Genomic DNA, 22,145 nt, shown 5'->3' with positions numbered 1-22,145 from the left:
TACTTAATTAATCCTCATTAATTAAGAAGAATAGAAATCAAGCAGAGAAGAACAGAAATATTACGGAACACCAACAACCGGCTAATCTCGCTAACGACGCAGATTACCAACGCTAAGCACTCTCACCTAGAGAGATCTTATTACTTTAATTTCCGTATTAATTACTCCTTAATCAGGTACTAACTTGACCGTTGGAGGCGGAGCTCTCAGGAGTCTCCGTTATTTTGCAGGTACAGGCGTCCGGTTCCAGTCTCCGAATTGTAACTCTCCCGCAGGACATCAGAAAACCCCGAAACAGCATCCATAGTTATTTGGGAAATCCCAACAAGTGAGAAATTGTCTCTTCATTTGTTGAGTTCCTGCAACCTCTCTACACTTATTTTCAATTTACTTTCTAAGGAAAGCAATTCTTTTACCTAGGGCGTCCCTAGCTAAGAATCTCTCTCTCCATTCTTGATATTTTTCACTAATTTCTTCATTAAGAGGACTGGGTAATTTGTCATAGAACATTCCAAGATTTGTTTCATTTTCACCAATTTTATAATAATATGTTTCAAATTCCATAACATAATCATCAACATATTTCATATTACAGATGGACAAATTACTTAATTTTCTTTGATATTCCATTCGTTTCTCATTAGGATCGACTCTAGGACCAATGAATTCTAACTCAATGTATTGACACAACTGTCTGAACATTCTAGTAGGTGATTCACTAGCTCTTAATGCAGTTTTGACTTCTTCATCTATTCCATCATACCAGTCTTCTACACTGCCGTAGAGACTATGTTCAATATAATTTAATAAATTTTCTGAAATCCATTCAATATTTAAATTAAGTACACTACTCATGCTCTTCTTCCATTGATCTAAAACGTCTTGTCTATCTCTTACACCATTTAATTTAAGTTTATAACCAATTTGACTTATAGGTTCAAGAGTCACTTCTTCTTGTTTAGGTATATGAGTAGGCATAACCTTGACACTAAACCCGGGTAGTCTTACCTGGTATGTATCTTGGTCGTGTGCAACTTCCTTCTCCTTGGTACCTCGGTCTTTGGATAACATTGTTTACATTAATATTTTCATTAATAATTTCTTCTCCAATATCATTATTATCCATTACTCTTTTCCCTAGTTTGTTTTCAATCTTTTGTTGGACAACTTCTATAGGTAGAAAGTCTAGATCATTCAACTTCATTAATCCCATTTGTTAATATAAATCTTCCTCTAAAGTAACATAATTATTTTCCTCTATTACATTATTAGAAGCAATCCCTTTTTTAGAAATTAAGTTCATAATTTCGTTAAGTTTATTAGGGTCTTCTTCTTTATCGAACAAGACTTGTAATTCATTTAGCGTTTACTCCTGATGATGAGGGCTCATGTTTAGTTTCTTTATTCTTTTCTTGGTTACTAATAGGTCTTTTAGGTTGTGTTACAGTAAACTTTTTATTTTTATCTAGATTTTGAAAAGGATATTTATATTTATATGGGGCGATTTTCTCTTTATTAGGTGATACTTTTTTCCAAATTGATGTCTAACTTCGTTTGTTAAAGCAAGTTGAACTTGTTTAACCTTTTCGTTTAGATCGCTTACTTTTTATTAATATCGGTTGTGGTTATTGATATCTTATTTTCGATATTAATACAACGAGGATGTATGTTATCAACTTCCGATTTTAATTCGCCAATTTGATCTACTAAATAATTAAGAATTGGGCCAAAATTACTAGTACTTTCAGGAATATGATAATAATGCTTAAAATCAGGTTTTCTCACACTCAGTAGAGGGCCTAGTATTCTCCAGTTTTACTTAATTATTAACAACTCAGTTTAATTCTTAATCGTATGGCTCTGATACCAATCGAACGCAGCTTGATACCAACAAAGCTATAGTTAGGATACCAACTAAACGTGATTTGATACCAACAATATTATTTGTTAATTTATTATACCACCCGCAGCAATACTATGATGATACCAACGTGTACTAGGATGGTATTTCGATACTACTCAAGATGGTATCGGCTATATATCTCGTTGGTAGTTACAGATAAGCTATTTTTTTTAAATTACAAAAATGACCTTACTAGAGACCAACCTGGTCTCTACCTACTTGAGACAAAGAATTTCTGCTCGAAACGACCAGACCCGACCCAATCGAACCCATCCAGACACCATTGACTCCTCTACACTTAGGGGTTGTTTGTTTGACATAAAAAACATGGGAAGTGAGACTTCCTAGGAATTGCAATTTTAGTGTGTTGATTGGTTGACAATAATTTGGTGAAATGGGGGAAGTGGAACTTCCTAGGAATTTTGAGTTCCCACAAAATGTAGGAACTTACTTACCTAACCCCCCTAGGTAAGTGGAAATTCCCATGGAAATTATTTCCCTCATTGTTAACCAAACAATTTTATAAAATTCCCATGAATTTGATTGTAGGAATTTAATTCCAATTTATGGAAAGTTCTAATTCTCAAGTGAACCAAACAACACCTTAATGCCAAGATTGTTATTGTTCATCTCTAGACTCTCCGGTACAGTAAAAAGATATATTCACTCCAATGCTCCTAACAGCCAAAATCCAACCAAACTTTTAGGCACTTTATTTAACCATCAACCTTTTTTTCCCAGCAATACTCATTACATTACTAACATCCCACTTTTGTTCCTCCTCCATTACACTTCACTTTCTTCTTCTTCATTCCCACAAACATCACCACCAAAACTTCTCACTCACCCTCCTTAAAGAAATGTCCCACCACCATCTTCCACCATTCCCCATTTTCCTCACTCTCATTTTCTCTCTCCTGCCCCAACTGCCCGCCCTACCCGTCCTACCCAACCCTGACCCTGCTTCCATCCAACAACAACAAAAAACCTTCCTCCCTAACCCTTCTCCTTCGGAAACTATCCCTTCCTTCCCCGAACAATCTGCCGTTGCCGGTTGTCCGCTATCACTCAACGATGAGATCTTTCCGGCCGTTAAGGCCTCATGTAATAGCGGGCATTTGCGGCGGGGAAAATGCTGCCCCGTCCTCGCCGCCTGGCTTTACTCCGCTTACACCAATACAACTCTTGGAAAAGGAGCGGGGAATGGCGAGGCGACATCGACATACGATTTGCCAATGCTACCTGATGACTCGGAAACTTGTGTTGATGGACTTGAGAAAGTGATGAAAGATAAAGGGGTGAATTTGGTTAAGATTAATGAGACTTGTGATGTTGTATATTGTTATTGTGGAATTAGACTTCATCAATTGAGCTGTCCTCAAGCTTTTCACGTTTCTGAAGACGGGATATTAGCTGGTGATAAAAGAGTAATGAAATTGGAGAAGGATTGTTTGAGCTCTCATAAGTCTAAGGATAATGACCATTCTACCCTTGCTACCTGTTCTAAGTGCTTGCATTCGTTGTACTCGGTATTCTCTTCTACCCGCCTTCTGGTTTTGATTTATTGTTTGATTTGTTGCATCATTTTAATTAGTTTCATTTTTGGGTTTATACTTGCTAATTGTATGAAATTATTTAATGTTTTTGGAATTGTCAAATTATAATGTTATGTCCTTTCAACAAAAAAAAAATAACAATATAATGTTATGTTGACATCAATAGGTTATGATTTTCCGTGGAAAATAAATTTCAAGAAATTACGAAATTGTAGAAAGGAAAAAGAAATTAGAGAGGAAGAGAAGAATGTGAAAATATGGATTGACAATGTGACATTCCTTCTTTTCGCCCTTCAAAACCAATGTAGCCCAAATTTGTTAAACAAATGGAGTAGGAGTTAAATTTGATTTTGAATTCGGAATTTTACTTTGATCTTGCACCATTAGAATTTGGCGAAGTTGATGATGATTTAAAATGTCTTTTCAATTTGTCTTGGTCCTTTTTGTAAGTTAGTTTTTTTTTTTTTTTTTTTTTTTTTTTTTTTTTTTTTTTTGTGTGTGTGTGTGTTTCATTTTTTCCGCTGGATCAACTCAATAATGGATAAGGCTGAAGGTGACTCATGATATATATAGGGATAAGGATAACTATATGCTTGTTTTGGGTTTTATTTGATGTATTATTAGTTCAAATTACGCTATAATCTGGATTACATGGTTACTAAAGATGATCATTTTTCTTTATGTTCCTGATTTAGTGTGCTTGCCTGCTTGGATATGTAATTATGCAATCGTGGAATGCTTATCGATGACTCTCGTTGTGTTCAATCCTGCATATTACTTATGATCTATTTTTGATTTGGAATTTGATACCAAAATGTTTCCTGGGTGCTATGGTACGTTCATAATACAAAGGCTAATAAATGCTAATGTTGGTAGTCATTCATAATTAACTTATTGTGAAAACATCTTAGAACTAACACTTGTGGAATTGTAATATAGTGACAGTTACTTGTCAAATGATGATGTGAAATCAAACCAAGGAAGATATATAATGAAATGTTGTAGTCCCTACTATTTAATCACTAGTAAATTGGACTAATTGACTTAAGAGTTGATTGGAAATGGCTTCCTGATCACAAGTGTAATACTGTGTGTATAGTTTGTCTAGGTCGCTCTTACATTCTTAGGTTGCATTGGGCAGGAGCCTCTTCCGGGGTATATTGGATTAATGATTATGATGATATTGATGTTAATGTCGTAGCGTTTTATTCTAGATAATACGAAGTAAATTTGAGGTAATATATGTTGCGGCCTCTCCTTTTCTTGGTTGTTGAAGTTTCTTTTAAGTTTTCACGTGAAACTCTTGCTACTCTGCAAGTCAGACATTTATGATATTTAAATTATGATGTGAAGAAATGCTATGCTTCCCCTTCAAGATTACGTGACAAGAGAATGAACTTATTTATTATGATTTCATACACTTCTTACATATTTTTATAATTCTTCTTGTTTGAATTTGGTCTATATTTATTTTCTTACTAAAAGATTCTACTGATTTAAATATACAAATTATTTTATTTAGTTTAGCCTTACTTTATGAGTACTCTCACTTTTGTGATTGGTACTTTTTCACAGCAATCACAACTAATCATGTTCTAATTGTCCCTAAATAGTATAATAAAACTAGGCAAAGCACCTTAATCAGTCTTTGATGATTCTTGGACCGTTTCTTACCACGAGGCTTTTGAGGTTTGAGGCTTTGCCTTGTGTGGATAGATTATTCTCGTTTTTTATAATCCAGAATGAAGTTTCAGGCTCGTAATAACATCAAGATGCTGATTGTTTCAATTTAGATGTAAGCTAATTTTGCCTCCTTTTACACATTCAGCTTAAAAAAGGCAACAACGCAAGTGGAAATGGAACAAAACTAGACATAAGGACAAATAAGATGCGCAGCCGAGACTGCGAACTAATGGGGTTGACATGGCTTCTCCACAAAGACAGAGACACATACATGTCTGCGGTTACTTCAGTCATGCGAGCCCTAATGCTGAATGTCGAAGGTGCTGATCCGCAATCGTGTAGCATTAGCAGCAATGGTTTGCCCCTCGCTGTTGATTCTGCCGAAATTGATGGCCAGTCTTCATCTGTTTCCCTTCAATTCCCCCTCCATCTCTGCTTATTCATGTTCTTCTTGCTAATCATGAGCTCGAGTGTAATATCATATTTCTAGCTATTTTCTCTTTAATCCCAATTTTTTGTTCGTTATTGGTTGTTGTTAGTGTTCACAACTTTGTTTTAGTGAAATGTAATATTATCTTAGGCTTAATTTCTTCTTAATCTTTTTAACATTTACAAGTAACTTTGAGAAGTTAAAACATAAAAGGTATCCTATATTAAGGAAGAGTCAAGTACTTCAATTAGTGTGTTTAACGTTTAGTGAAACATATGGACCTCGAGTAACATGGTGTTGGGCCAATGGAGTTGACATCGACACTCGTGAACTGTATCTTGCTATAATTTGCGACATCTAGATATGCTCTGCTGATGTGGCGCGTAAGTAAATGACACGTGGCAGCTGCAAGGCCTGCGACTGAGTGATAATGTTTTTTGAGCTAAAAACAAGTATGTTTACTGTGAAGAACAAGCACTTGAACTCAGTTACAGAAAATGATAGGAAGCCAAACACCATGGTACTACAGAGCTAATAGCTCGGTTTTTATGGGTTTTGTTTGGCATCAATTTTTTTTTTTTTTTAATTTATTTTATTTAGTGCGTAGGACAAAGTTAACAAAAAAAACAAACCATGTTTGGCATCATTTTTTGAAATAGAGTTAATACTTGTATATTGAGTAGAAATAAAGGTAGTACCCAAAATTAATAAGGTGTTATAGTTGATTATGAATTATTATTATGTTTTGGTAGAATTTTATTATTATGTTTTGGTAGAATTTTATTATTATTTTATAAGGTGGGAATATTATTATTTTATAAAAGGTAGTATATTATTCTAGTTGTTATTCTGTTTGTTGGTAGAACTAGTTAATGTAACTAAAATGTTTGGTGTTTTAATTGATACTCCATCCGTTTTTAAATACTTGCTTCATTTTTCCATGTGCGGTATTTTAGGAGAAATTGGAGAAAGTAATAAAATATGGAGGTAGTGGGGTGAGGGGAAGAATAAAAAATTATAAAAAGCAAAAGTAGTAGAGATTATTGGAGGACATAGAATATAAAATTAATAAAATATGGATTATGTTGGGTCAAGGTGAGAAAAATAAATTAAATATTGTAAAAGAATTTCAAAAAGGAAAACGGAGCAATTATTTAAAAACGGCTAAAAAAGGAAAAAGGAGCAAATATTTAAAAACGAAGGGAGTACTAGTAGGGATGTCAATGGGGCGGGGCGGGGCGGATGTTGACCTTCCCATCCCCATCCCCACCTAACATTTTCATCCCCATCCCCATCCCCATCCCCGCGGCGGGTCTAATATTCATCCCCATCCCCGCCCCGGCGGGTACAACTCCAAAACCATCCCCGCCCCACCCCCCCACTTGGATTTCCATCCCCGCCTAATCCCCACCAAATACCCGCCTAATCCCCACTCAAGACCCACCAAATTTCCGTGTCTCAAATACACAATCCTACATAATTAATACGGATTATAATATTAAAAAAAAATTCTTAATATTACATACATTTTTGTTTATAATATAAGTGTAGTACAAATATTATAATTAATATTTACTTCACGTAATTATTTTATAAAATAATATAAAAGTATATAGATGTGGGTATGAGGTGGAGATGGGGCGGGTACGAAGTGGGGCGGGTGGGGCGGGGCGGGGATGGGGCGGGTACAACTTAAAATCCACCCCCGCCCCATCACCCATGGCGGGTATCGTTTTCATCCCCATCCCCGCCCCACCACCCGCCAAACCGAGACCCATCCCCGCCCCACTGGGGCGGGGATGGGGCGGGTCTCCTACTTGACCCGCCCCACTGACATCCCTAAGTACTAGTTATTGGCCCGAGTGATGACTAATCATTATAAATTCATGAAAAAATTGCTCAGAATAATCCCACCTTTGGAACGTCTGCGCAAAATAATCCCACATTTGGGATATTTTTAAATAATCTGAACTTTGTACTCAATTCGCTCAAAATGGTGCCAAGTGATCTGTAACCGGCTGAATAGGTATTTTTTTTAAAAAAATTAAGCCTAATCTACACATGTCACAATGTTATTGGTAAACAAAAAGCTTTTACTTTTATTTTTTACAGAAATAATTATTACTAATTAATTTTTTTTGAAAGATTATTACTAATTAGCATTAATTACCTTATTTAAAACTAACTTTCTTAAAATAATTAAAAATTTAAAACCACCACCACCCCCAACCCTAGCCCCAGCACCAGCCACCTCTCTGCCTCACCATCGACCCCGACCGATCGCCAACTTTCGTCGCACCCAGATCGCACCTCCCTCATGGTTGTTGTCGCCCCTCCCCTTTCCCATTTTGTCACCTCCTCTTATCGAAATTAAGTCTAGGAAGTGGTGGGGGTCAAAATCGAGGCATGTGAAGGGTAGTGAACGCCGAAATCTGGCTGAGGAGAAGGACAGAAGGCCAAAAAAAGGACAGGAAAAGGGGGCGAAAACGTGGCGGGGGAAGTGGGAGGTCGGGATTAGGAAGGGTTTCGAATTGAAGGTGTTTGGTGGTTCAGGGGGACAGGGTGGGGGCTGGAATCGGGACGAGATAGGGGTTTTCGAGGGGAGAAGGCTGGATCCGAACGAGAAAGGGGTTTTTCAGGGAGGGAGTCGATGCTGGTGCCAGCGCTGGTTGGGGCCTAGGTGGACAAAGCTGCGGATAGGGAATTAGGCTCAGGTGGCAGTGGCGTTGGCTTAGGCAGCTAGTGGGTGGTTTTTTTAATTTTTTTTTTTTAAAAAAATTTCTTTAAAAAAATTTAACTATTTAAAAAATTTATTTTTATTTAGAATTTATTTTTTTAAAATAACATCACAAATTTTACAAAAAAATGGATTATAACACCACGTAATCTCAAACTTTGATTATAACACCACAAAAAAATCCAAAAATTGGATTTCACCACCTTCTAAGGGAATTTTAGATGAAATCCGTTAGTGGGACCCAAGATAGACACGTGGCAATAAGACATTGGTTTAAAAAGAAAAGGTAAAAAAATAAAATAAAATAAAATAAAAACACCTTATAACCCTAACCCAGCCACTAGCCCACCACCGGCGGCCGCGACTCCACAGCCGGAGACTCCTTCTGACGCCGGCAACCCTTCCTTCACCGGCGAAATCACCGGCCATCATCCCACCCACCACAGCCCCCCTCCCCCCGCGCAAATCCCACCAATCCGTGTAAACCCTTACCACTAACCACCGAAAACCACCCATGTCGTCGCCTCACCGCAAAATCGACCCAACTGGGGCTTTGAAAGTTGTTTTCGACCGATTTGAAGGTGAAGCGGAAGTACAGGGGTGATTTTTCGGGGAGGAAGCGAAGTGGCTGGGAGGTTTCGACTGGGTTGGATTTGGTTTCAGCTGACGGTGGTTCGACGACGGTGTGGGCTAGGGTTTCGGCTAGTTTTGGTTGGGGTTTCGATGGTGTGGCGACGGTTTCGGAGGTTTTGGGGCAGGGTATGGTGACGACGGTGGTTCAGCGACGGTCTCGGAGCTTCGGGGGTTGGGTTTGGGTGACGGTGGTGGGAACCCACCGGCGTTGGTGACTGGTTTAGCATTTTAGGATTTTTCTTTTTTTTTTTTAAATAAAAAAAATTTAATTTTTGTTAATCCAATAGATGAGTGACATGTGTCCAAAGTGAGCCCCACTAACGGATTCCATCCAAGAGCCCGTTAGTAGGTGATGGAATCCGTAAATAGGTGGTGAAATCAATTTTTTTGATTTTTATGTGGTGTTATAATACAAATTTGAGAAAAGATGGTGTTATAATCCATTTTTTTTTTCAAATATGTGGTGTTATTTTCAAATAAATCCTTTTATTTATTTTACCAATCACAGACCGCAACGTGTAATGATAACAAGTTACACGACCGGTTGTGATCATTTTGAGCGGATTGGGTGTAAAGGTCAAATTATTGAAAAATATCCCAAAGGTGGGATTAATTTTCGCAGACGCCCCAAAGATGAGATTATTCACATTAATTTTTCCTATATTCATAATTTTGATGAAATTTTATGTAGAAGACTAATGTTCAACTATGTTGATAAGCGAATGAGTTATAATATTTTTTTTTTAAAAAAAAAACATTGCAATTATGATTATATGACGCGGGATAAACCTAGGTCATTGATTTCGGATAAGTCTATTTTATATATATATTTTTATTCCCCATCCCACGGTCATATTTGTGCTTATTTGAGCTCTACGGAACTATTTTTATTACTAATATATGTTTTCTAGTGTTTTTGTAGAGTTGATATTATTTTGTAGGAATTTACATATTTATGTCAATTTCCTAGCTGATTGAGCCACTACAAAGATATTAGAGTCGAATCGTATTTTATGACCATATAATTAAAGTCCAAGGTCGAGTTAGAGAAATTTAATCCGGCAATTAAGGTCTTGATACGAGAGAAAGTCCAAAATTTTACAAGTTACACGACGGACCAAACAAGTGAATGAATTTGGGCTAATGAACTCTAAAAGACCAAGTCCAAGAACAAAAGAGAATGGAACATTGAAGCCCAACTGCTGCTGACCGTACTCGATCAGGCGAGGCCTGGCCCGAATCATGTGATTTGAAAGTCGGCTGGGCTTTGTTAATTAAAGCCCAATCCCTTAATTGATGGGCATGAATTATCGGGCTCAAAGAAATGGTGAACAGCTGCATTTGGAGTTCTACTAAGAGTGGGATTTGTGGGTTTCTTTCCTATATATTACGAAGTAGTACGTAGGCTTGGGTTTAGGCAAGTTTTTCTTAGTTTTAGTTTTTAGATTAATTTAGTTTCTTTTAGTTTTTCTTTCTATCTCTACTCTCTATCAATTTTATTATTTTGTTTTCTTGTTACTTTAATACTACTACTCTCTTTCTCTTAATTCTTGCTCTTTGTCATGCTTTCTTTAATTACTTTGATTAGTTTAGTTTTAATTATGTTTGAGTAGTCTTCTTTCTAGGGTTTGTTGGGATCCATAAATAATATGAAAGGGTAATTTATTGTTGTTGATTATCAATGCTAGATTAATTTCCTTTTGATTGATTTAATGCTCTGTGACTAGATTTGCGCAGATCTTTTATGCATGAGTTTGACAATATTGATTCGAGATTCGACAGATGAGAATTGATGTTTAGGTCTACTTTCAATAGGCAGGTTAATTTATAAATGGTTAAGTCGAGATTCGAGAGATGAGATTTAATACCGGTAAATTAATTGTGTGATTGTAATACGTAGCGAAAGCCCTTTATGATCTGATTAATGTATGCATTGATGATTGATTATTATGTTTTACCCTAGAATATTATTTATTGGTGAACCTATGCCCTAGGCCTTTTATTTATTGTTTCTCCTCCTACTTTTGTTCTTTCCCACTTTTACTCTTAGTAGTTTAGTTTCCTTCGACTATTATATTTTGGTTACTTTATAATCTAGATTATATCAATTAATTAGGAATAGAAAGACTCGTTTCTCTGTGGATTCGACCCTACTTCCCTATCTACATTAGTTAGAGGATTTAGGAATTACTTTTGATTAGGGGATACGACTTTACCCTGTCAAAATTTGGCGCCGTTGCCGGGGAAACGGTTTTATTTTAATTTCTAATTATTATTAGAGTCTAGATTATTTTTAATTTATTAATTTTTTTTTATTTTTAATTTTTTTTATGAGTTGAAAATATCCATGCTTACGACACTACAACAATTATATAATTTTTATGTAGCACCTAACTAATGTAGTTGTCAATGTCTTTGTCATGAAAATCCTGAATGCCTTATAGTGAGTTTTTTGTGCGTGCTCTGGATGATTTTAGAGTCTTTCCATATACATATGATCATATTCGGAAACGATTAGTTGCTAATGAAAGTTATTGGAAGACTCTTGATGAAAAAGTCTATGGACACTATAATAATATGAATGTTATTGAGGATGAAGAACCATCGATTATAGAATTTGTGGTTGAAAAATCATTGATTGACAAATCGGTAATTGAAAAATCATTAGTTGTAGAAACGGTGGTTGAAAATTCCTTTGATGATGATGAGGTTATTCGTAAGGGTGAAATTTTCAAGTCATTATTGGATGATAAAGACAATGACTACCTCCATGTTCGTTCTATTAATTCTAAATTTTTAACGGAGGAAGTAGAAGGTTGTGGTGTATTTTCATCTCTCTCTTTTGATTTTTCCTTCTACCTTGAGTTATCTTTATGTTCTCCTAACCTTTTCTTTGTAGGGATTAATGTGTTTGCAATTAAGACCTATATAGTGTTTAATGAAATGTTTGCAGGAGAGTTTGATAAGTTACTCAAGGCGTTAAATTCTTCCGATTGAGAGAAGGAGTATGGTCGAGCGGGACCTTGATAAACTAGCGCTTTGCGGGAGGCAACCCGTACTTTAATTTGTTTTTTAGTTTAGTTTTTTTCTTCTTTTTATGTGTGTGTGTTTTATTTTGTTTTTTTTTTTTTTTTTATTTTTCTCTTTTAGAGAGGTAAGGAGAGTGTAACTTATGCTTGTGGGAGTTTATTTTTGTGCATATTTTGAGCTAGAGAAGGCTTCATTCACGCTGGAACTGCACTTGTATTCGATCGGGCAGAGCTCGCCCGATCGGGCGCACGTAGCATCAGCAAAATTCGTCAACTTGATAGGCCATAACTTTTGCGTTTCTTATTCGATTTAGAAGTGTGACCTATTGTTGGAAAGCTCTTCAAGTGTACTTTCCAATGCAATTAGAATCACTATATTATCACTTATATATCAAAAGTTATGATCCGAATCGTGTACTTGACTCAAATTTGGACTTTTTCCCACTAACACTTTGTTTCATTCTTACCCAAATTTGTTCCAAAGAGATGCATTATAATCTTTGAGGATTTGGTGACATTGATGTGGTGATGATGAGGAGTAGTCACCTTGACTACTAGCTTCCCTTTAAGACAATGAGGACATTGTCTGATTTAGCTTGGGGGAGGTCTCCGTGTGTTCGTATGGTATATCTTTCACTCTCTCTTTTTATTTATTTATTTTTCTCGGTGTGCTTAGTATAGATTTTATTGCTTTTATAAGTTAGTTTTTATTGCTTTAAAATAAAAAAAAATCCAAAAATACATTCCAATGAATTGTAAATCATGCTTCCCTGTGCCCCATACTTGAAAAAATATTGTTTTGATTCTTGGTACATGATGATAAGCATTGTGGGTTAGTTGATCATGATTTGATGTTTGATTGTCTTGAAACCTTAATATGTGTCAATTTTGCCAACTACTTGTGAATATAGTGCTTGACTAGTTGATTTGGTGAGGAATGTGTTTTAGTTCCTGGTATGTCAATGAAGTTGAGTATTGATTTTTAACTTTGAGTAGTGTTTATATGACTCATTATTATGCACATTGAGGAGGACGAAGGCGTTCATTCTTTTAGGTGGCTTTCAGATGACATTAGACACATTTGTTCCCTTCTTGCTACCCATGTTATTGCCTTGACTTTTTGTTATTTATTAACCACATTACAAGCCTATTTTTCCCCATTGGTTACTAGTCCCAAGCTTGGCTTGGGGGAGCTATTAGTTAGTGAGGTGAGGGAGTTGTAGTGTGCTTATTTATTTGCACAATTTGGGTGAATTTGAGAAGTTATTTATTTGTTCTTATTTTTGTGGATTGGAAAAAATCAAAAGTTGTTCACAGTTGAAAAAAATTCCAATGTGAGATTTACAGAAAAAAAAAGAGCAAAAGAAAAAAAAATTGTTTTAATGTTCAAGTGTCCTAATTGAAGGTTGCTGAAGAGAAAGAAGAAAAAAAAAAGAGAAAAAAAAAAGAAAGAAAAAAAATAAGTTTCAAAAGGAAAAAAAAAAAGAGTTCAAGGTTTGTTAGTTCATTCAAGTTCTATATTGTTATATTTTTATGAGTGATTTATTGTAAGAGTTGAAAAATATTATTGTTATTATTGGTTGGTTTGTTTGGTGAATTTTTTGTAGAGTTGAGTTGGAGATGTTAGGTCATTATTTATTTTTGACCTTGGTTTTATTTATTAGGTTTTGGCTCCCTTTAAGCATTGCTTTTCTCTCACTTTTTCCCAAATTTATCCTACCCTTTACCCTAACTTTACATTACAAGCTTTGAAGACCTCCCGACCCTTGTGCATAGAGTTGTGTTAATATGAAACTAGTTGTTTATTAATGCAAAGAATGATTTGACATATTCCGTGTCGACTATATAAGTTGAGTGCTTATCTCTTTAAACACACGAGTGTTGTGAGTTTGGGAGGGCATTGTTCACATTAAAGGGGTTGGATGGAGAGCGATCGAGTACATCTTTTACTCGCCACATAAATGAGAGTTGAGTGTGTGAGCACTAGTCTTGAATTCTATATGCTCTTGTGGTTTCCTCTATTTGACAATTGTTAGGGAAGATTGGTAATTGGATGGATTTGATTGATTGACTTTGATACATGTTTGTCAGATTTACCTTGAATTATATTTATTAATTTAAATTATTTATAGGGTGAAATATTGATTTATTTATTCATTGCTTTGCTTAGGGACAAGCAAAGGTTTGGCTTGAGGGAGTTTGATAATTCTATTATATATATATTTTTATTCCCCGTCCCACAGTCATATTTGTGCTTATTTGAGCTCTACGGAGTTATTTTTATTACTAATATATGTTTTCTAGTGTTTTTGCAGAGTTGGTATTATTTTGTAGGAATTTACAGATTTATTTCAATTTCCGAGCTGATTGAGCCACTACAAAGATATTAGAGTCGAATCGTATTTTATGACCATATATTAAAAGCCCAAGGTCGAGTTAGAGAAATTTAATCCGGAAATTAAGGGATTGATACGAGAGAAGGTCCAAGATTTTACAAGTTACACGACGGACCAAACAAGTGAATGAATTTGGGCTAATGAACTCTAAAAGACCAAGTCCAACAACAAAAGAGAATGGAACATTGAAGCCCAACTCCTGCTGACCGTGCTCGATCAGGCGAGGCTTGGCCTGATCGGGCGCTGAACACTCACGCTGATTTGAAAGTCGGCTGGGCTTTGTTAATTAAAGCCCAATCCCTTAACTGATGGGCATGAACTATCGTGCTCAAAGAAGTGGTGAGCAGCTGCTTTTGGAGTTCTGCTAAGAGTGGGATTTGTGGGTTTCTTTCCTATATATTAGGAAGTAGTACGTAGGCTTGGGGTTAGGCAAGTTTTTCTTGGTTTTAGTTTTTAGATTAATTTAGTTTCTTTTAGTTTTTCTTTCTATCTCTACTCTCTATCAATTTTATTATTTTGTTTTCTTGTTACTTTAATACTACTATTCTCTTTCTCTTAATTCTCGCTCTTTATCATGCTTTCTTTAATTACTTTGATTAGTTTAGTTTAAATATGTATGAGTAGTCTTCTTTTCTAGGATTTGTGGGGATCCATAAATAATATGAAAGGGTAATTTATTGTTATTGATTATCAATGCTAGATTAATTCCTATTAATTGATTTAATGCTCTGTGACTAGATTTGCGCAGATCTTTTATGCATGAGTTTGACAATATTGATTCGAGATTCGACAGATGAGAATTGATGTTTAGGTCTAGTTTCAATAGGCAGGTTAATTTATAAATGGTTAAGTCGAGATTTGAGAGATGAGATTTAATACCGGTAAATTAATTGTGTGATTATAATACATAGCGAAAGCCCTTTATGATCTGATTAATGTATGCATTGATGATTGATTATTATGTTTTACCCTAGAATATTATTTATTGGTGAACCTATGCCCTAGGCCTTTTATTTATTGTTTCTCCTCCTACTTTTATTCTTTCCCACTTTTACTCTTAGTAGTTTAGTTTCCTTCGATTATTATATTTTGGTTACTTTATAATCTAGATTATATTAATTAATTAGGAATAGAAAGACTCGTTTCTCTGTGGATTCGACCCTACTTCCCTATCTACATTAGTTAGAGGATTTAGGAATTACTTTTGATTAGGGGATACGACTGTACCCTGTCAATTTCTAGATTCCTCGATCAAAATAAACAAAATTTGTAAAACCACACCTAACCCTAGGTATAGGGGTAAGTCCGGGTCGAGCCCAAGGAAAAGCGATATTTTCTAAGGTCTTAAGCTAAGCTATTCCGAAATCTTAAAACGATGGGTTGATCTATGTTATTGAATCAATTCAAAGCTAACAAATGGAAATCAATTATCAAAACACTAGGGAATTTAGGATACACATGCCCTGATGATAAACTTGCTAATTTGTCAGGAATTTGGTCCATCAAGCAATGTGAGGGAAAACAATATTTGCAATCAAAATCACTCAAAGAGCTATTTCTTAGGGTCAAGCTAGATGTTTCTACAAATGACTTAAAAGGAAAATCGTAAATCATGATCAATCGATAATAATAGCTTCCAAATCAATTTTTCGTGTCATTGAAAACTATGATGCAATATAGCATGATAATCAAGGTTGGCTACTCCTATTCAAATCAAACACATACACAAATTTCATCAACCAATTTAATCAAATCATCAAATCAATCCAAAACCCCAAATTAGCTATAGATTAACACTAAAACACGCTTCACCATATCCCTAGCAAAGGAACTACTCACTACTCATGGTAAAATTGGAAAGCATAACAAAAGTAATCATCAATTTCATCATTAACTTGGTAATCCAAATATCAACAATCAAAATCAAGCAAAACAATAGAAATTCAACAATATGTCAAAATCAAACATAAAATAATCTTACAAAACTTTGATCAATATCAAAGAGGAATGAAGATCACAATGTAATAATCATCAAACACCGTACCAAGTTTCTCTTTCTAAAATCTAAGAATAAGAATCAACCAAATCTTGAGCTTCTCTTGTAACACCCCAATAATTCTCTCTTCAAACCAGTGAGGACCCTAAATAATATTCAAGAGAATTATACCAGCGTGCTACCGCCACGTGTTCAAACGTTAAGGCTATATCAGAAATTAGCAGCGGAAAAACTAAATAAGTTTTAAAACCAACAGATAAAACCAAATTAAGTCTTACAACTTGGAACCATTAAAGCCCTTATTCAAAACTCAAACCAATAGAAGTAGTATAAAAGTGAAATTAAGTTTAAATAACTTCAAAAGTATATAGCAATAAAAATGAGAAAAGAAACCGACACTCCACTCCAGATCCCACCATCTAGATACGAATACTGCATGTGTAAGAACCTGTGGTTAATCTGCTCGCCAATATTACAAGTGTAAAAATTGGATCGTCATAGGGCCATTGAAAGGCGAAGACCATGACTAAAGAAGGACACACAAAGCACGCAATTAGCAAAACTGAGTACATACAAGTTGCGAGACATAATAAGAAATCCCTAGCATGCTACTAATAACCAATCATCACACATTATAAAATTGTAGATGTAACACCCCCAATTATATGTACATGAACCTTTTAAATTAATTTCTCATAAACATCATTAAAAATCTGATTTTATATAATTAAAACTACTCATAATAATTATTTATAAATCCTCCATAATAATAATAATAATTGAATAAGAGAACAGAATAAGAATAGATAAGAAACCAAGGAAAAGAGAAGAATTGGATTTGCGTTGGAAAGAATAGGCAGAAATTTCAGAGGTTATAACTCCTTTGATATAACTCCAAATTGGGTGATTCTTTAGCGTAACCTCAAGGATTTTTTGAGAAAAACAATCTACTGTGAAACGTCAATACCCCAAAAACTGACTAGAAGTGCCCAAAAATTGGCTTCAAAGATAAACGAAATGATTTGTGTAAAAAGAGGAGAGGAAAATAAGAGAATTGGTGTGAAGAATGTGAGAGGTATGAAGGGGTAATTTATAGGCTAGCTCATGCAAGAATTATGGCAAGAGAATGCGGGAAGAATTATGGCAAGTAGGGTTTAAGGGATTACTTTGAGAAGTGAGTAAACGAATTAAGGAAAGTTTGGATATTAGGGTGATTGTGTATACTTGAATATGGAAGGTATGCATGTCATGAAAAATAATAAGGAAATTAGAATTACTTGGGGAATAATTAAGAAGAATGATGGCAAGAAAATATGATGATTAGATATTAAAAATATGGAGAATTAGAATTAAGGAAAATAAGATATTTTGGAAGATAATTAAAAATATAATTTTACCAATTAAATTCCCCCAAAATAATTCAATAGGGCCGAAAATATTGAGCAAACCATAGCTCAAACTTTCGGACTCCTATACATATATACCAACAAAATAACTAAGAAAAATCAGATTTCCAACACATAGGAAATCCAAAATTCCTAGATAATTAATGGAAATTTTCGGACATATTAATTAATTAATAAAATATAGTTTTTTCCTTAAATAAAATATCCAAAATATATAAATAATCCGGTTTTAAATAGGATAAATGGATAATAAATCTTATCCAAAATAATGATTAGTTTTCAAAATACTTTTGGCTCCAAAATTCAAATATTACTTTGGCTCCTAAATTTACTAAAATACCATTTTTATAAAATAATGTCTAATTAATTAATTAGAAAATATGTATGAAAATATGGGGTGTTACAGTAGATTCAACACACGACTTAACTATCAATTTACTAAGACTTCACTATTTCAAAGTAGTTAACTCATCATTTTTATTCATTGTATTAAGCAATAGACAAGGTTGTCCAAACCATGCTCCATTTGGAACATTAATAAAAGAAAAACCTCATGCCTCCTTTCGGAAACATCAATAAAACATCCAATGACCACGGGCGCGACTCCGTGACCGTAGCTAGTATGCGATCTCATCTAACTCCTAATTTTTGAAAAGTATTTGAAATAAGAGACTCGTAGATCAGACGACCTCAAGAAAAGTGCACGACTAATACCCCGTGTACCCCAACCCGTGATTGTCATTACTCCAAATGTGCACAAATCCAGAGTTTTATTGCTCATCATCTTGCACTTTACGTGATTTACAAGTTTAAAATTGGTGAGGACTCATATGCAAAACAATATAATCAATCAAATATCACACCATTCCAAGCAATCCAAAGTTCCAATTCAATTCTTGATTTATTAGTGGCAAACAATATTTAAAATTGAATCCCTTAACTACCTCGGTGTATAAACACCTTAAGTGCATAGGGCACTTCAAATCCTGAACCTCGTCTTAAAAGACTTTAATGAACTTCCACTACTCAAATCATAATTAATTCATGAAAGAGTGTTAAAAATTAACCTTAAGGAACCATTATGAAAATTAATTCCACTTATAGACAACCAAGAATCCATAACCTTTAATTAATCATAACATATCCAATTGATAAAACAATCACTTATACATTACCCACAACTGTAGTCATATACTTATATCTCAAACATGCCTCATACACAATATACGGAAATCAAAATGTATAACCAAACAATCTAGCCTAGTCTTCTCTATACATGATACTAAGTTCTCGATAAATCCCTAAACATGCATCTAAAGGCAAGGTTTCGTACCTCGTAGGTACCTTGAGAAATGAATTGGTATGCCACTTTACTAACTAGAAATCACCTTTAATAAACTCCTCTCCTAAACTAAACAATAAAACTTCAATCAATACCCAAACAATCAAATTTATAGCAATATTAACTTACTTTAAGACCTTTAAAATCCAATTAATAAACAACATTAAACTTTTCCTTTACATAAAATCAAAAGTTTATATATTGTTCTTTAAATTTCCTTCATGAAAACCTTAAAATACACTTTTTGTTTTCATGGAATTACAACAAGTTTAAAATTTTATAAAAATCTGAAAAATATTTTTAAACCCTTAATTAATCTCTCTTTTAATGGGTAATTAAACACCTTTTCATTAAAATCACAACACTACTTCTTTAAATAAAATTCCAGCAATATAAATTTGATTAAAACTCCTTAAAAATTCCTTTAAAACATGTTTTTATGTTTAATTAATCAATAGAAATTGAATAGGAACAAAAGCCCCAAATTAATTGATCATAAGAACCGTAAAATCTTAAATTAAATAAATTAAAACCCTAGGTTGATATTTATAAAATCTGAAAAATTAACAACAATTATAAATTTGAAATTATAATCTTTATACTATCAAAATATAAATTTTCATACTAATTTAATCAATTTCAAACAATTAAAACCAAAACCCAAAACAATTATATTAAATATTAAGAAAAATAAATAAAAAACAAAGGAGGAGGAAGAAGAGGGGGCATCCACGGAGGGCCACGGCTAGGCTTGGTGGTCGCGGGGCGATGGTGTCAGGTGGCCGGCGGTGGTTAGGGAAGTAGGCAACATCAGCTTGAGGGGAGGAAGTGAGCTTTAAGAGAAAGAAAGAAGAAAAAAGAAAAGAAAGAGAAAAAAATAAAGGAAAAAAGGAAAAGAAAATAAAATAAAGGAGAAGGAAAAATAAAACTAACCTTTTGTGAGGGAAAATTTTGGGGATTAATGGGGTATTTATAGTAGAGAAGGTTGTAGTGTAAGTAAGAAGATTAGGCCTCATAAAATAATGGGTCAATTAGGTAAGTGAAATGGACTAGGCTTTAATTTGTTTGTATGATCATGAATTGTAGAATATAGGTTCATAAAATAGTTTGTGGTAAAATAATTTTTGACCTATATTAATAATTTGAATTTTTTAAAATTAAATTCCGAAAAAGTACAAATAAATATTATAAATAAAATAAAAATTTCATTGATAAAATATTTAAAAATACAGGAGATTACATCACTCTCTAAAATTCTAACCAAAATTTCATCAAAAACTAAATCTAAAGCTTATTATCTCTTTAGAAATGAAGGAATTATATATATTGTAAAACTAACTAAGGATAAGTTAGTTAGATGTCCAAAAGAAACCTCAATTGGCGCGACCTCTCATCCCTAAGCGCGGCCGCAACAAAATGGTGCTGAATAAGGGGGAGAGAACTGTGCACCCGCTCATGGCATTTACGCGGCCGCTCCTCCCTTGCGCGTGGCCGCGCCTGGGAGCTGGGGAAATTTGCTTCGTGAGCTCGATGAAGTTCCTGATCGTACGACATGATGCATGTTGGGGAGGCAGTCACTTGAGGCCTTTACGGTGGGTTCAACATCGTATTTAATGTCCACGCGGCATGAGAGCGCGACCTTGAAGACTTGACTCTTGCACTCCAAAACCTTTTATTTACCTCGAGAGAATGCCAATGAGCTTCTCAAACATCACCATTCTCCTAAAATCAAAGAAAAGAAAACAATTAATAAAGGAGAAAAGGCAAAATAAACTAAGAAAAGCAAGAAAATACAGAAACAACTAAAGAAAATACAGAATAGCGAAATTACAAGTAAACTAGAGAAAAGGAGATAAAAGAGACGTGATTTAATTTTATACCCTGCCAAGTGGCCCAATCAGAGCATGACACGTGTCACTGGAAGGGGCGCCAATTTGGACCTTCCAGATGGTGACACGTGTCAAGCGGATATTGCTGATCTAGGGCGAGACTAGGTCGTTGAAAACTAATCTACCCTTGGTCAAAACAAAATTTGTAATCTCTTAACACACTCCTATACAAAGCATAGATTAAGTCAAGGGTCGAACCACTAGGAATGGGAGGTGAATGCTAAATTCAAAACTAAGCTATTTCAAAGCAATAAAATGAGGTGTGTATATTCAAAACAATCAAACAATCAAAATGAAATCAAATTTATCAAGCACTAGGGTTAGGATCCGCATATACTCGGAATGGATAAAGCTAATTGGGATTGGAGATGAATAAGTCAAGTGTTGTGAGGGAAAATCAATTAAGCAATCAAGAGAGTAAGGTAGGCTAATCTCCTAGAGGTCAAGCTAGCGCCAACTACGAGAGAATCTAACTAGGAACCTTGCAAACCTACTCAATCAACAAAATCAAGCCACAAATCAATTTTCCGTATCAATGCAAGCTTACAATGCATTCTAGTGTAACAATCAAAGTTAGCTACTCTTCAATTAATCACACACATGCACTTAATCAATCAACCAATTTAATCACAACATCAACTCCATCAATTCCCCCCAATTAGCATCAATCCATTACTCATACATGCTTCACCATTCCACTAGCAAGAGAACTACTCACAATCCATTGAAATTAAGATCAAAACTAAGCCAATAAATAATTTCATCATCATCGTATCAATAGAACCAATTCAGTCACAAAGTCAATTCAAACTTGAACAATCAACAAAGCAATAAAAATGATAAGCTAAAGATTGCATTAAAGTAAAAGAAATCCTTACAAACTTGCTTCAATTCAATGGAGAAAATTCTAGAATTACCTAATCTTCAATCATCAATCAAGAACTTCTCTCTCTACAATATAGAGTTTCTCTCTCTAAAATTCTAATTTTAATTCTATTCTAATTTCTGAATTAATTACCCCCTCTAAAAATAGAAAGAAAATCTATATATAGTAATACTAACTAAGAGAAGTTAGTTAGATCATCCCCAAATAAACCCATGCAGGCGCGGCCAACTATAAGGAGAGCGCGGCCGCGCAAATCTGG

General features: G+C 34.6%; 2 protein-coding genes across 2 annotated transcripts; one reads left to right on the top strand and one right to left on the bottom strand.

Annotated features, from left to right (window-relative positions):
• Positions 1–387: 387 nt before the first annotated feature.
• LOC110693658 lies at positions 388–1,071 on the bottom strand. Its single transcript, XM_021870805.1, has one exon. It carries the CDS (start codon positions 1,069–1,071, stop codon positions 388–390), a length of 684 nt encoding a protein of 227 aa, XP_021726497.1.
• A 1,503-nt stretch (positions 1,072–2,574) lies between these two features.
• Positions 2,575–5,728, top strand: LOC110694078 (uncharacterized GPI-anchored protein At4g28100-like). The gene is made up of 2 exons (XM_021871239.1): positions 2,575–3,432; positions 5,288–5,728. Exons 1-2 carry the CDS (start codon positions 2,764–2,766, stop codon positions 5,630–5,632), a joined length of 1,014 nt encoding a protein of 337 aa, XP_021726931.1. The 5' UTR covers positions 2,575–2,763; the 3' UTR covers positions 5,633–5,728.
• The last annotated feature ends 16,417 nt before the right edge of the window (positions 5,729–22,145 follow it).

The sequence above is a fragment of the Chenopodium quinoa genome, unplaced genomic scaffold (assembly GCF_001683475.1).
Source record: "Chenopodium quinoa cultivar QQ74 unplaced genomic scaffold, ASM168347v1, whole genome shotgun sequence".
NCBI classification, from domain to species: Eukaryota; Viridiplantae; Streptophyta; class Magnoliopsida; order Caryophyllales; family Amaranthaceae; genus Chenopodium; species Chenopodium quinoa.
The sequence above is the reverse complement of the archived record's forward strand: the minus strand, read 5'-3'. Positions and strand labels throughout refer to the sequence as shown.

What these genes read in the sequence shown, in the direction of transcription:
- LOC110693658 (XM_021870805.1), bottom strand. Translation starts at nt 1,071, where the DNA reads ATGTTATCCAAAGACCGAGGTACCAAGGAGAAGGAAGTTGCACACGAC.
- LOC110694078 (XM_021871239.1), top strand. Translation starts at nt 2,764, where the DNA reads ATGTCCCACCACCATCTTCCACCATTCCCCATTTTCCTCACTCTCATT. An exon ending in GCTTGCATTCGTTGTACTCG is followed by an intron (nt 3,433 to 5,287) that starts GTATTCTCTTCT and finishes TTACACATTCAG; the next exon opens with CTTAAAAAAGGCAACAACGC.